This window comes from Uloborus diversus, chromosome 5 (genome assembly GCF_026930045.1).
Source record: "Uloborus diversus isolate 005 chromosome 5, Udiv.v.3.1, whole genome shotgun sequence".
In the NCBI taxonomy this organism is placed as follows: domain Eukaryota; kingdom Metazoa; phylum Arthropoda; class Arachnida; order Araneae; family Uloboridae; genus Uloborus; species Uloborus diversus.
The window spans coordinates 180,267,034-180,283,795 of NC_072735.1; the positions used below are offsets into that span (position 1 = coordinate 180,267,034).

At 31.2% G+C, this 16,762-nt stretch overlaps 1 protein-coding gene across 1 annotated transcript in view; it reads left to right on the forward strand.

Annotated features, from left to right (window-relative positions):
• Nucleotides 1-16,762, forward strand: part of LOC129223317 (autophagy-related protein 9A-like) — a 50,636-nt gene that overhangs the window by 21,678 nt on the left and 12,196 nt on the right. The window contains exons 8-14 of the mRNA XM_054857884.1: nt 229-278; nt 519-603; nt 2,304-2,507; nt 3,279-3,353; nt 3,471-3,621; nt 10,277-10,411; nt 11,221-11,400. Coding sequence (XP_054713859.1) covers nt 229-278; nt 519-603; nt 2,304-2,507; nt 3,279-3,353; nt 3,471-3,621; nt 10,277-10,411; nt 11,221-11,400 — 880 coding nt within the window. The remainder of the gene's footprint in view (nt 1-228; nt 279-518; nt 604-2,303; nt 2,508-3,278; nt 3,354-3,470; nt 3,622-10,276; nt 10,412-11,220; nt 11,401-16,762) is intronic.

A 16,762-nucleotide genomic window follows, 5' to 3' on the forward strand; every position in this document is an offset into this window, starting at 1 on the left:
AGTATGAACCCAGAGCTCATCAGCCGTGGAGGACTCGTCAACCATGGTCAAAAGACCAAAACTTTAACCATGAATATATATATATATATATATATATATATATATATATATATATATATATATTTTTAAATTTTAACAGGCGCAGGACTGTAATGGTATGATGGTAGTAATTTATGCTCTAAATGTCTTTTTATTGGTTCAGTTCTTTATAATTGTGCCTTTTTCTAGGGTGTACCTATCTTCTGGATTAGAATATAATTTAGAGTTATTATTATTTGGTAAGTAGCATCTTTTAAACATTTTTTACTCTCATAAGTTTTCCCTTTATGTTGTGATTTATTTTTAAAAGAAAGATAGCCTTTAATCTTAAACTTATAGATAAAAATATTAGTTTGCCATATGTTTTGAGAGACTACAGTGTTGAAGTGTTTTATACCTGTCATCTGTGTAGATACAAAAAGTGTGACATAAAACTTTTTTTTTAACAAATTGTCTTGAAATCTTTTATTTTGTTGCAGGTAGTCTTTCATCCCCTTTTAAAGGAACTGGAACTTTAAGAGAAGATTACAAAAAGTATTCCAAACGAAAAGAAGTTGCTGCTGAGTATGTGCTCATACATGTGTTTTTGTCTAATTTTAGAGTGATCTTTTTGTGCATTTTCTATCTCCAAATACTATTATAATATTTTTACGTGCTTAAAATCAATCAACGGGTACTGAAAAAGTCAGTGAGTTGTGGTGATTTTTCTATTTAATTTGTTTGTTCACTTTGTTTTATTTAATATCTGTGTTTATGTTTTTTTAGGAAACTAGTGTGTTATTTTTATGTATCTTTTTGGTTGTTTTGTTTTTTCTTCATTACAGTTCAATGTTAAATGATCATTACAGCTGTATTTGAAGCTTCTTGCTGGAAGTATGAGAAACTTGTAATTCAATTCTAATAAAAAGTTTGATGGCATTTAAATATCTAAATCAACACAATTTGAAACTTTTTCCAAAAGCCCAGTTCTTTTACATCATTCATTTATCGTTTAACAGAATCAAATCTTAGTTTCCATTTCATATTTTCTTCATAGTTTAAGTTGTGTTGTGCAAAAGCTATAAATATTTACCCCAAAACAATGATTGATATCTGTAGTTGGGGCAAACCTACCTGGCAGCATCGCAATGCTGTGATTAAGAATTGTGTAGCCTTCACAATGCTGCCAGATTAGGTTTACCCCACAAACTCCGGGGTAAAAGTAAAAAAAGTGCGAAAACTCTTGGCGATGTGTTTACTTCTATACTGGCAAAAACAGCAAAATATTGTGTATATCTCCACCATGTGTTGCTCCTCATGTTTAATTTTTTATTTTAATGCAACTTTTATTGTTTCTCAATGGCTGGTTATGTTCGAAAAAAAAAAAAAAACAGTCATTTAACTAAAGTGGAGATGACTGGTTTTCGGACTCAATGATTCATTCATTTGGTGGGTTATTTTATATAACAGCTTTTTATATAACAGCTATTTTTTATTTCACAGATTATTTTGCTTTTGTAATGGCTTTATTTAATTTTTTGATGAGTTATTTTTCATTTCTTTGTTGGTTTAATTCTCTGTTTTGTTTAAAGTACTTTTTAAAAAATTCTATTGTATGGTATCGCCAAACAAGTAGTGCCTATGTAACTTTGACCGAACATGTGGACAATAAATAAATTGAAAAGTAATTTGCAAGATTAAAAAAGGACCTAGTCTAGAGTGTTGTTTCAGTTATTTGAGCTGTGATGTTGACAATGTTCACCTGTTTTTGGAGAATTAAGTTGAGATAGAACATGTTATTGGCCCGGGTATTAGTTGGACCTGTTACCCAAAGCAGAGTTGAACAAGATTAATGTCTGAGTTCAATTTATCAAAGTGTCACTATACTGGGGAGCTAAGCAAAAAAGTCATATCTGCACTTTTTATAAAAATTGTGTGAAGGTCACCAGGAGGTTGTTTGTCACATATTTCTCCTAAATACAATGTTTCATGGTCCTTTGTCAACAGGAAATATTTTGTAAAAAATTCTGAAAAAGTTGTCTCTGAATCAAATACATGGAGGCGTAAAACCTAAACGGTAATTTCTCATTTTGAGCTCTGCTGCAGATAGGACTTTTGCACTTAGCACTGCAGTACAGTGTTTACAGTGGAGAAGAACCGCTTCGTCATCTGTGTTTACAAACATGTGATATTGTTGACAACAATGAATTTCTCATATTTTTCTCTAGATGGCGGAGCACTGCTAAACGTGGTTTCCCTGTGCTTACATTAACTCTCTGTTTCAGATTATCCAGGAATATATTAATTTGTGGTGTGATAAACCTGTTGCTCTCTCCTTTCATCCTGGTGTGGCAGTGCCTGTCTTTTTTCGTAACCTACTCGGGCACCATCAAGTATGAGCCAGGATACCTGGGGATGCGCAGATGGTCTCGCTACTCTAGGCTCTATCTGCGGCATTTCAACGAACTGGACCACGAGCAGAAAATGAGGTGAGTTCTTTGTCAGAGCCCTGTTTTTGATGACATAATAAATGCCTGAAATTGCCATTTGTTTTGAAAATATTTTAGTTTCCTAAAAACTGCAAGAAATGACTTTTTAAAAGATTTTGTTTGAATTTTGAGACCTTGAATTCAAATTATGTTTTTTTTTTTAATTACAAGTTGAGGTAGGACTCTACTCGTGTTTTTTCTACTTATGGCTTTTATTGCAACCATAATATGAATTCAAGATGTCAAAATTCAAATGAATGGTAATGGTTGGATGCCATGTGCTGGGCCACTGGATGATGTGTGCTGAAAACTGTTTTTGCCTAAAAAGAATTATGTAAAATTGAGAAGATCATTTATAAGTAATTCGATTCTGAATCACATGGATGCCTGCTTTATGAGCATAGAAAAATGAAATCAAAGGATGGATATCATTCAACGGTCAAGTGAAAAAAAAAATAAGCAATTTGTGATTATTAACATTGTGTCTCATCATTTACTTACTTGTGACATTTGTGCTATTCATCACTATACCATGTTTCTGAATTAATTTTCAAATATTAAATGTATGTCATATAGGTAGAGATATTTTATTTTATATATTTTTTGATGTTTTTGTTTAATTAGTTGAATTATACAGATAGTATTTATATAATGATATGGGTATTTTAAAAACTTCATTCTTATTTTGTACTGTATGTATGAATTTTTAGTTATAATTTTCATTCTGGGTATATATATATATATATATATAAATATATTTATTTAATTTAGGCTTAGCCGAGCTTATGAACCCGCTAAAGAGTACATGAAATCATTTTCGTCACCTGTTCTGGTCATCATAGCAAAGTTAGTATCTCTTAAGCTTTCATGTGTTGTTTCATAAAAATACTTTTGATTTTCCAATGAATGTTTGGCTCAGTTTGTATTGTAGCCTAAGTCATTGTGACATTTCATTTGTTTCAGGAATATTGCCCAAGTAGCTGGCTGTGTCGTCGTATTTTTCGGTTTGTGGGGTCTGATAAAAGAGAAGCTTCTGATGATTGATAAAGTTCTGCTGATCATCGCTGTCTGTGGAATTATCTTTTACTGCACTTATTCTTGTGTGCCTGATGAAGTATGAATGTTTAAGCACTTAATTTTCTTTTTCTTTCAGCATCAAAGTTTCTGTTTATTTCAGGAATCTAATTCTAACAATTTATGTTTCTATATTTTCTTGTATATATATGTTGTTGTTTTTTTTTCTTTTCTTTCTTTTTTTTTTAGTAAAATAGTATAAATAATAACAATTTTCTAAAACAAACTGAAAAGTAACTTATGCAAAACTAATTTTAAAAAAAACTACAACTTATACTGCTCTTAAGCATTCAATCTGCTATGATTCAGAAACTTGGTCTTTATCCGTCAGTTTTTACAAATTGAATAGTACACATTGAACTAGTTCATTCTTCATTTAATACTTTTTTCAGAAAAGAAGTAAAAAAAAAATATTATTGTTTGTGTATTATTTAATCTGTTTTTCTTTTTCTTTTTTAAATCCCTCTATGATGGACTATTTGTTTGAATTTTTTAAATTCAGCAATCAAGATTGATTGCTTGTTGCTTTCACTTTGCCTGGCACCTGATGTTTATCTCAAATCTATCCTCTTTGCTATTTGTAATACAGTATATCCTCGTTTTACGCGGGGGGTTACATTCCACGGAAATGCCGCGTAAATTGAGACCTAATAATAGTGTTAAAATAGGGGTTTGTTTCCCTAGATAAAAAATACTTCATTCTAGTGATGACTAATTATATAAGTTTAATGTGTACTTATATCGACTTTTATGCACAACGTGCATTTAGAAAAGATAAATTAATTTCGTGTTCTGTTTATAAAGAGGAGCTGGCTATGATAGTCTTTTGGCAGTCGTTAAGAATTCTTCTCTGTAATTCTTTGCAGAGCATTAATGTGTCCATGATCACTTGGGTCATTTTCATGATAGACTCTTCCTTCACCAACAAATTAGAAAGATCATTTCTATTGTCTAGGAATGGCTCAAAATTTTCAATGTGAACGTTTTTGGTTGTGCATCATCGACGTCGGTATCCTCGTTGGTTTTCACCTCCTTTGTCACTCCTAAAAGCTCTTCTTCCAGTGAGTTCTGAACGGTGTGAGTTTAATAACGTTACTTCTAGAAAGAGCTCTGGAACCAATCACATAAAATGTCTCCAGTGGCCAAAGCTCGATTATTAGCACCCCAAAATGCAGTCGATTACGGGTAATCTGCAATCTTTAGGAATTTGGATTTTGAAAGAGGGGAAAAGGTTATCTGTTTGCATTGCTGCATCCGCATAAAACCGAAACTCATCCGTGTAAATTAAAAAAAGATGTCAAATCTTAAACCGCTTATAATCAAAATGGGGTAAAATAAACCCTCGTAAAACGAGAGTCTACTCTATAACTCTTTGCAACGTGACCAAACTCATTCATAAGAATCAAGTATTAATTGTCTGCATTTTGCAATTTAATAAAGTGCAATTTTTTTTTTTTGATTATTTTTTTTATATTTATTTATTTATTTGTTAGCTTTTTTTTTTCTTTTTTTTTTAAATTTCTTTTATATAGGTATTTATTTATTTATTTTGACAATTTCTTTCGGATTTGAAATTCTGAGTGTTATTACTTTATTATTTAACTCTAAAATCTTAAACCTGTTAATTATGAATGATTATTCTTTGAATAATATTTTTCAAAATTGAAGTCCTAAAATTGCATTTTAGCAATTTTTGCATTTTTGCTTATCTATCTTAAAAAAGCTATCTTTGATGTCAATAGAAGAAGGATCATTGTTCGGAATCATTGTTTCATGGGGCACATTGTTCTGTTTTCCCTGTGCTACATCATTGGGCCACATTGTACCTTGTTGATTATATTATCTGATCACTCTAAAACACTCTGTTTGAAAGCTACTCTAAAGTGCCTGGTTGAAGTTGTTGGAATGTCTCACCCAACAGCCTAATATTTTATGCAATATCAGAATTTGGAGAAATTTCGCAAATTTACGAAACAAAAATAAGGTGCTTTTAAAAATTTAGAAAGTTACTTTTTCTGCTTCAAAGTTCCACTACTTTTGTTAAAATACTTTAGCTCACATCCTACTTCTGACATAGCTCAAAGTGACCCTCGATAGCACTATCTCTGAATTTGGTTGATAATTTTAAAGGTCAGTACAAACCAAGGAGGATAGAAGAAAGGGGAGACGCCCAAAGCCGTAAACTTGCTGTGCGTAAGGGAAAGGGGAAGGGGAAAACTCTACCCAAGAAAGCAATGGTATTCAATGTAGAGTAATAGGGAAAACGTTCCGAAAGAGAAATAAATGTGCGGCACTTTTATCATTTTTACTGTCGGAGCAAAAAAAAAATGCTTTTTTTATCACATACAACAATGAAAAAAGCTATTCTTTGAGATTTTTTTTCTTATTTTTATTCATTTTTGTTGTTAGTGAATGCATTTTTTGAATGTAGAGTAGTTATTTATTTCTCCCGATGACCACACAATTTCAGAAGCTTAAATGCACTTAATTAATGAAAAAGTATGTCTAAAACTGTGCTTAGTTAGAATTAGAGTATAAACACATAAGAAATAAATTATACTAAAAAATGTGGATGCCTTTAATCTTAAATTTTGAACATTGTTTGAAAGAACTACAGAATGTACATTGTTTGAAAGAACTAGATTGTACCAAGTACAGAAAATGTCTTTATTATACACAACAAATATTGACACATTGAGAGTAAAACACAAATGTATGACAAAAATTTAAATTTCTTTAAAAATACCCTTAAAATAGCCAAAAATTTAAATAATTTTTCTATTACATTTTCTTTGTGAAGAGCTCTCTTCAAAAAGTTTATTTTTTTAAAAATATATCTGCCTTGTAGTTCAAAATGTATGTATTGCTTAAGCCATTTGCACAAATGAGACTTTTTACGCACTGTATTTCTGGAATATTAACCTTTTTTTAAATTGTGACAGTTAAAATAGGATGAATCATCATTATATATCATAATATGATTTAGCAAATTTGTAGTTTTCTTGCATTTAAAAATATATGTGCCCTATCCTCTTTTTTCTATGGTTCTAGTAGAGATATTTCGAACAAGAAATGAGTTATTCAAGTTGTGTTGCCAGGGTTGGCAAGTATTTCGCCACGAGTGAAAAAAACCACGGTTTTCCCCTTCCAGCAAAAATAGATTTTTTGCCAGTATTCAAAAGGGAACAAAAAAATGGAATTTTTAAACAACTTAAGTAGTTTTTTTAATTTTGCCCTCAGTAAATTAATAAAATATATTAAACATGCTTTAATTAAATTCTAGCTTCGTTTTTTTTGACATCTAGCTTAAACTAAATGTAGTATTAAACTTGCTTAAATGAATGCTTCCAAAGATTTTTTTTTTTTTTTTTTTTAATAAAAATTGAATATACAATTTGTATTTGAGACAGGAAAATAAATGCAAAGGGTGATTGTCTAAAAGGACTAGACATTACCAGTTCTCAACTACTTTTCCTTGGGTATCAATTTCCCCATTCAGGAGAAAAAAAACGTATTATTTCTTGGTCGTCCTGCCCGCAAAGGGTTTATTTTTCCCAGGATAGTGGCAAAAACTGGGAAAACAAGTACAACAAGTGTACAATTTGAATAATCCAATTTAAACTTAAATTAAAGCAGACCAGGACTAGGTTCTTCATTAATATGTTTAATTAAAACAATTTAAAGTAAACTAGAGGAAATAGATAATGATTTAAAACTTGCATATTGCGATGCAATGTTTAAAAAAACATCCTGATGTACCGGATCCAACTGAATTTGAATGAGCTTTGACTATTTTTAGGAGTAATTATCAATAATAAAATTTCATTTAGTATGAATTATACATTTTTATCGCATTTATATTTCACACTATATAATCATATTGACCTCTTATAATGTTTATTACTCTGTTGGCATTGCAAAATTTGCACTACTTCCCTGCTAAAAATTAAAAGATGAGAATTTCTTATTTAATAGTTAGGACAGATTAATATTTTATACCAAAGTCAGTGAGTTGATTTTTATTGCTTTTACTCTCCACTTTCTTTCTGCATTCATAAAATAAAAAAGAAAAGCATTTCACTAAAACAATGGATTACTGTTCCACTGATGCAATTTAATATTTTAGGCACAAAAACATGAAAATTATTAGAATGCAGTTAAAATTACTATGATATTAAACACGTTATATCCAATCCCCATAATTGAAGCAAATCTAGTTTTGCCACTTTGGCAAGTATGGGCAAAAAATAGTTTTGCCAGGGCACTTTTAGATTTTCCCCCTACCTTTGACAGAAATGTGCCAAACCTAATTTAAAAAAAAAAATTACTTATCTGAAATTTTATGTTTAAAAGAATTAGGCTCATAGAAAATTTTTACTGCATTATATTGCAACATGTTGTGGTGGAGGTTTAAAAGGATTACTTTTGTTACTAAACGCAAATTTTGCAAATTATGAATAAATATAATAAATAATAAAATTGATAGCTAAAAAAATTTCATTCCTATATCTTTGTCAACAGAACTCAATTCAACTTTCTCGAATTCTGTTTTTGCCATTTTTTCCACTGCCCTGGCATAAATGACTTCTTGCCTGCAAAATGTCTAACCCTTTGTGTTACCCACTAATGCCCTTTCAAGTGCAATAATTTCGAATATAATTGTCTAAGCGAATTGCTTTTTTTTTTCAATATTTTTTCCCCAATACCTAAACCTTACATTTAAATATTCTTTTATAATGGCAAGAAAGATATCCCTGAAATCTTGTTTCCCGGTCTGTTTGTACACCCGTACGCAACACAAGCGGGCATTTTAGTTAAATCAACAGAAAATATTCACTATTAAACACAGCATTCTACGTAAAATTACACTGATAAAGCCCTTCAAAGCCGAATGTTTTGGGTAGACTTTTCCCCGTGCCAGCTAAAACTGGTTACGGTTTTAGCTTCAGGTTTTGTTCCGTTGAGCGTCTCCCCTTTCTTCTATCCTCCTTGGTATAAACAGTAATTACAAGTATTAATTCTCGATTTTGGCTTGCTATACAATGCTTTAATTTTGTACCAATAGATGTAATAACATTATTGAAATATGAGTAGTGATGTAAAATACCTGGGTATTTATTTTTAGGGGTAAATACCCAGGGTATATACCTGGGTAAATACCCAAAATGAGTATTTATCCGGGTATTTATTTCAAAAATTTATATTCAACTAAAATACTTTTCTGCATGTATTCCACTATGTATATATACAGGGTGTTTTGTTTTAACCTTCAAGACCTCTATTTTTGCAACCGTTAGTCCTAGATTTACCCTTCCAATTGCAAAAATGTTCAAAATCAGATGCAGACTTAAGATATTAAAAATTTAAAGTGAAAATAAAAATGAGTAAAAAATACAAATTTTAACTTTATACACGGGCACCAGGTCCTCTGACTTATATTTAGGGAAATAATCTCCATTGAAAAACAATTCCAACAAAAAAAAGTTTGACATTAGAACGACTGTTTGTGAGCGGTTTGTGTTTAGCAGCGTTTTGTGACTTACACCACTTTACACTCGCCGTCAGTAACATCTTTTGGGGGAAAATATAGCAGTTAATGAGTGTTTATATAAAATTATATGTGTGCAGAGTGTGGTTTTCCAAATTGTTCGAGGTTTTGCAGCGTGTTTTGCATATCACGGCATAACATTTGCATGAATTTTTGAATAGAAATAAAAAAAATGTAAATACCTTGTGTTTTTTACTTAGCCAACCTATCATTCTTCTGAAAGGGTAATAAGTTCCAATCTCATCTTCTGCATGGTCCCTTAAAACTTTCAAATGGAGTATCTCCTTGAGTTTTGATTGCACAAATGGTCAAGTTTTTTTGTGTCGGTAAGTTTTAAATGCAGATCATTTCTCTAAATATAAGTTAGGGGACCTAGGACGTATAAAAAGTTAAATTTTGTAGTTTTTGACTCATTTTTATTTTTGCTTCAAACTTTCAAAATCTTTATTCTGCATCTGATTTGAAATATTTTTGCAATTGGAAGTATGCATCTAGGACTAACGGTTGCAAAAATAAAGGTCTTGCAGGTTAAAACAGAACACCCTGTATAAACAACCATATACAAAACAATAAATTTTCCCCTAAAATTTCTTTTTGATCACATATGTAAAGAATTATTGTGTGAAACAACTCAGGAAGCTAATATGATATTCACATTAAATGTGTTGGATATGCCTAATCAATGTTGATAGCCAAATTTCACATATAAAAAGCTATTCTGCAAAAAGTAAAAAGCTTAACTGGTTACAAAAAAAAAAAAAAAAAAAAAAGCAAACATCTTCTCTAATTATGGCATTGAAAAGAAAGATTCTTTGGTTCACGATATGTTTCTTTCATAATTTCATAAAGTCTTTCAATAAAAAATATTATAAACTGTGTAATACATATGTAAGTATCAGTATTATTTCATATTTAGATTTTTAAAAAAAAATTTCTCATTCACTTTTTGCATTTTTTTCTAAAATATCCAGTTTTTGGGTATTTACCCAGGCCTTGGGTAAATACCCGGGTAAATACCCAAAAAATATTTACCTACCCACTGGGTATTTACCCGATCCACATCACTAAATATGAGTAAGTTATTTATAAAAAAAAAATTATTTATTAGAATTTCAAAGTACCTTGAATGAAAGATTTTTTTTTTCAGTATGCTGTCTTTGTCCCAAACAAGCTTATGCACCGAATGATTGCCGACATCCACTATGCGCCGGACCATTTCAAAGAGAAAGCTCACACGTCTGCAGTGCGTGATGAGTTTAGTCAACTCTTTCAGTATAGGATGGTAAGGACATTTGTTCATCTTTTTTTTTTCTTGTTTTACCTTTTCGCAATTGAAAAAATAATAATAGCAAAAAACTGATGTGAGACATGCACACACACACACACGCTATGACAAGTAAAAATAATTTTTGGTAAAAGTTTGATGTTAGTTATCGTTAGTTGAAAATGTGTTGCATATTTATTAAACTTTTGATTATATCATTTGTTTATATGAGGACAAATCAAAAAGTCTTTGCACCTATTTTTTATTGGCCAAAAACAAGTACTTACAGGTATTTACAAATATACTTATCGTACTACGTACCTTAAATTATTTCTCCACATAGTCACCACACCGGTTTAGACATTTGTCCCATCGCAGTACTAAATTAGAGATCCCCCGGTGGTAGAATTCTTTCGGCAGCCTTTGGAATCACCATCGGGTCCCGTTCTTGACTTCTGTCCTGCCATACACTTCTTCAGTGAACCGAAATCGTAAAAATCACTAGGGACAAGGTCTGGACAGCAGGTGCATTTCCCTGTGAATTGCTATGGGCTATGGGCTTTTATCTCTTGCTCCGTACAAAATGAATTTAAAACACTGTTCATAAGCTGGGGACATCTGAAGAACAACCGTCATCTTAAATGACTGATAGCAGCTTTTCTCTTCCGAGCAATAAGCAGATACAGCTGGTACAATTCTAGGAACTGTCACTGTTGGGAATGTATTCACTGATAATTTTGGCTAGAAAACAATAGGCGCAAAGACTTTTTGATTTGTCCTCATAATTAAGTGATTTTTTTGCTGACGTACTGTGCTTCTCTTTGCAGATTAATATTTTAGAAGATTTAGTAAGTCCTGTTGTCACTCCTATCATTCTCATATTATATTTGCGCCACAGAGCTTTAGATATCGTCGACTTTTTCCGAAGCTTCACCATCGAAGTTGCCGGAGTAGGTGACGTTTGCTCGTTTGCACTGATGGATGTTTCTAAGCATGGTAACCATCAGGTATGTGGAGTTATTGCTCTTCCTCGCTAATAATTAATATTAGTGGTCAATAATTTTTAAAGTGGTGAGGATTGAAAGCTATTTTTCTCTTTTTTTTTTTTTTTTTGAAATATTTTGCGTGACAAGAATTTCGTAAGGTGATCAGTAAATTCTGGAAAGTCTTGTTGGCACCACTTAAAAGACTATCAACAGTTCTGCTATATATTTATTTGATTAAGTTGAGTATTCTTACATGTAAAGAAAACAGAAAACTTGCTTTTATGTAAAACTTTATTTGTTAAAATTGCAGACACGTGTTTCAGGGACTGCAAGGAACCCCTTTTTATTGATGAATTTTTGCAGTAATGTAACAATAAATGATCAATAACTCTATTTTGTTGTTTTGAATATTAAGTCTACTTTATCTCTTTTTAGTGAAATAAAATCATAAAAAAATAAGTTTCAGATAATATTATTGCTGAATTAAATACCTTAAAAATTTGCAATGTTTATTTTTTCTCCCCCAAAATTAACAAAACTAAATTAAATGCTTTCAACTGCAAATTTTAGATGCATTTTGTTATTCAGTGCATTTTAATTACTTTTAAAAAGTATACAATTTAGGAGGGCTTGGCAACTATTTTACTTCCTACTTTGATTGAAGCAGGGAAGTCTTCATGTCATCACCACATTTACTCGTCATACTTTAATTTTTCATTTTTTAAAACTCTTAATGGCTTAAAAGGCTTCATTTGCAGAATCATTTTATATTTGAATAGAACTTTAGATGCTTTAAATGGTTTAATTTTTTGTTTGTAGGATTTATTTTACATTTTAATTCAACTTTTAATCTTGTTTATTGGGTTATCTTATCTGTTGTGTTTAGTTGGGTATTTCGGACCATTTTTTACTTCATTTCTTTCTTCTGTGATATATGCATGATGCTGTGCCAGGCTTGTTTTATTGAACTGCTGTGCATGGATTACATTTTTCTCTTTATTATTTTCTACTAGAGCACATAATTGTTATTTGATAGTTAAATTGTTCGAAATGTGCCAGTTAAAAAGAGAGAAGATAATAGCAATTTTCCTAAACAGACTTATAAATTGTGAGAATTAAAAATGACAATGCTAAATAATTTATTATCTAATTTGGTAAATAATTTTTAAATAGTGTTGCAAACACAAATTTCAAATTTAAAAAAAAAATGGTAGCCCTTTAAATTCTAAAACGTATGGTATCTCTAAATGAGCAGTTTCTTTGTAACTGAGGCCAAACATGGTGGCAGATTCTTAAGTTACTCTCCAATTTAAAATATAATTAATTGTTTTGATAAGTTGTTTAAATCAGCATTAAATCTGTCATATCATCAATGTACTACCATTCAACGCATTAGTCTCATTTAGTCAATTAAAAATGAATTTTAAAAAAACGTTTTGCGCATTGCAAAAAAAAAAATTCTTTCCGAAAATATTATATTTAAGATCAGACCCCGAAGAGTTCCTATTTTTCCTACTTTTTCCTACTTTTTAGAGCTCTCTCCTTATTTTCCTTCTTTTTCCTTTTTTTTCCTACTTTTTCTTTCTTTAGTATAGCACTTCTAATTGTGCATTGATTCTTATTTTTACAATGCTGCACCGATAATTTTCTGCATGTTTTGATTTTGAAAAGTAAAAGAAACAAACGGATGCTGAACTTTTCATTGAATGTCTACAGTAATTTCTGGAAGGAACGCCGTGGCGTTTGTTTGTTTAAAAGTTCAATTTTCGTGACTTTTTTGCCGTAGCAGCGTTTATGATCAACTTTTCTGTCTATCGCCCCGACTTCAGTCCTACTGTTTTAATGAAACAATAAAGACATAGATACTGGCCATTCTGATGCTATTATATATTATTTACCCGTCTATTAGAAGCTTTAATTAAAGTAAACGGCCAACTGTTTAAAAAGTGCGGGAAAAGCCGAATTTCCTATTCGCCAATGATGCTCTATTTAAACAGAAAAGCAATGTAAAACCTTAAAAAGAACATCAGAAGCAAAAAATGAAAAACCTGTTTTGTGCACAGTTAGTACAAAATAAAAGCGACGGATAAGAGAAATTCGCAAAAACGAACCACTTCAAAAATAATTGAGGAAACTAACTTTTTCATACATAAATATGATTATTTTGCATTCAAAATCGTAAACATGATTATAAAATTTCATTTTCTTTCCTTGCAAAGAGCATTTAAAAAAAAAGGCAAAACCTAGATGGGCAGAATGTTCCATCCAGATTTTTGGAGAAAAATCGGAATTCAATTTAAATTCCGTTTTTATTTCTTCACATTTTTACTTTCTTCTATATCTAATATATAGAAGAAAGTATTGGATTCGTGCAAATTTTCGAATTTCGAATTTTGACGGATTCGAACGTTTTGAGGTGTGCTGAGTCCATTTCGACCATTTTTGGAAAATGTCTGTCTGTCTGTGTGTGTGTGTGTGTGTATGTGTGTGTGTGTGTATGTATGTGTGTCACGTCTGTGTGTGACCAGTTTTTTGTGGCCGCTCTACAACAAAAACTACCACATGAAATCGAACGAAATTTAGTACACATATGTGCCTCTATGTGAACTTGTGCCCATTAGTTTTTGGCGCGAATTCCTCCAAGGGGGGTGGAGCAATGTTACGTTTTTCGAGTTACGCGTGCTTGCTATTCCTCAGGAAGTAACTGGCGGAATCAAACAAAATTTGGTCCATATGTTGGTATTAACAGGAACAGGTGCTGATTCAATTTTGGTGTCAATAACTCAAACGGGGGTTGGGCTATAGAACGTTTTTTGTCGTCAATTGTGACTGCTGTATCTCAAGAAATAATGAACGGAATGAAAGAAAAATTTATCGGCAAGTAACCCTTAGTGGGTATAAGAACTGATTTTATTTTTGTGTCAACAGCTAAAAAGGGGGTAGCGCAATCACCCGTTCTTTTTTCCATTTTGAGTGCCCTATCTCAAGAAGTAATGCTACGTTCTGGTTGAAATTTGGAATATATGTGAATCCATATGTAAACAGGCTTTGGTTCGATTTTGACGCCGATCGCTCCAAAAGGTGTTGATTTTTTTTTTTTTTTGCGAATAAAAATATTTTTATTAATGCAACAATAAGAAAGATAAATCGTAATAGATTGTCGTCTGCGTATTGCTCGTGATTTTAATTGTATGGAAATGATCGGAAATATTATCTCAATGATTTAAAATTTTTAACTGTTGCCATCTTATGTTTGTTAACAAATAAAATATTTGTAATTAATTCAAGCAAGGCTTTTAAAATAACTTTCAATTTTCGCTCTTTGCTTTGCTTTTGCAATAATTCAGACATTGGGTCCAGTTTTTGCATGTGTAATTTTGTTTTTGTTGGGAATATTGCTTCCTCGTCAAGCATGGGGAGGGATCAGAAAAAGGAAAAATATAGAAGAAAGTTTCATGATGGCCACAACATACTAGTTAAAAGTTGGGGGATAAAGCCACAAACAAATATGTACTGTATTTTTTTTAATATTTTTAATGAGGTATTTTCTACTCTGATATAACATCAATATCAAGGAGTTGCTCATCATTTTTAAGTGCTGCGTTTTTGGCAATGCGGCTTTACTGAACATTTAAATTTTTTTTGGTACTCTTACTCTTTTCGGCAGCATATCTACTGCAAGTTATTGTATTCAGGGTTCCTGATCAAAAGGAGAAGGGGAGAGATATAAATGCAGGCATTTGATGCCAGGTGCTCCCCGCTTACTCTCAATTTCGTGAACAATTTCCGAAAGAATATTTTTGTTGTATGGTGAGGATTGAGAGAAACTACATGCCTTCTCTTTAATGCATAGAGAAACATTAGAAACTGATCTCTGTCTTCGATAAAAATGTTATGTTTACCATGCATGGATTTTTCTTTTTTCTCTCCCCCCCCCCCCCCCCCCCGTGACAAAAATTTTGGAACTAGAAGGAGGTAAAAAATCATTAAACATTTAAAACAATATTCATTTTTATTGCTTGATTAAAATTAAAACTGGCCCATCAGTTTGATTTTTTTCCCCCGGGAGTGGCTAGCAAAGGATGTATACTGAATGCAAATTTTATCTGAAAACAACAAAAACTGCTCAAACTTGTATAGTTAAGCATTAATTTTGCATTGCCAGGGAGAGGAGAAATTGACCCCACTGACTCCCATAAATGACATGTCTGAAACAAAAATTTATGTTGAATGTTAAAAATACATAGCATAATACAAACCCTTTAGTTTACTTATTTCGTTATTTATTTAGATTAATTATTTTACTATAAATTTTATGCCCCATATTTAAGAACAAATTTTTTATTTTATAGTTCCACATTTTTAGTCTTTTTCCTTTTTTTTTTTTTCGAATTCAAACATCTGCCCATGTTTATGCAAGAATGCATGTCAGCTGCTCATTATTTTTAACTAAAAATAATTTAATACTTTCTTTGCTCTTTGGCTTTTTGCATCATAGTTTATGACAACAGGAGCTGAAAGTGTTAGTATTTTCAAATGATAAATGGATGCTCTTGAAGAAATGTTTTCGTTTTTGACAAAACAAATCTTTAACAAAAATGGTTTTATTGCACTAAAATATGAGTTTTATTATTAATACTATTATTGTTTTTCTATCACACTTAAAAATTTTATTACTTTATTGTTGAAAGGTGTTTCTTTGTTTGGATTTTATTTTCATATTTTTGTAATTAATACCTTTGTTTCCACCAGTTTATTTTTCATACTGATGATTGTCAGCTTCTCATTCGTTTTGTTTTTGAGACTGGATCTTTCATTAAATCCCTTCAGTACTTCAAAAGTACTGTTAGTTTATTTGTGGGACAGTTTTAAATCAAAAATACCGTTAGTTTGTTTTACATTAGAATTAAAATTTACGCTAAAGTCGTTTCCTCTTGAGGCGTGTAGTCCTTTCTCTTCCTATTTTTTCCTACTTTTTTAAGTGATTTTGTTCCTACTTTTCCTACTTTTTAAATTTTTGATTCCTTATTTCCTACTTTTTTCCCCCAGAAAACCACTTCGGGGTCTGTAGGATACAGTCAATTCGCAATAACTCAAATCTAAAGGGACCGTCAAAAAACTTCGACTTATCGGAAGTTCGACTTACCGCTAGTTTCGGTTTTCAACATTTTAATATTATAAACCATCGAATATTTTAATTAATATGTACATATAACAGACAAAATTATAGAACTTAAAAGTTTTTAATCACAGTATCGCACAGTTTAATAAAAAATATTGAGAGAAAAAAAATCAAAAGCATGGTTTTGATTTCGATACTGTTGGAACCACTTGAAAAGAGCCAATTCTTCTTCAGGAATGGTGCACATTGTCATTCGTTTCA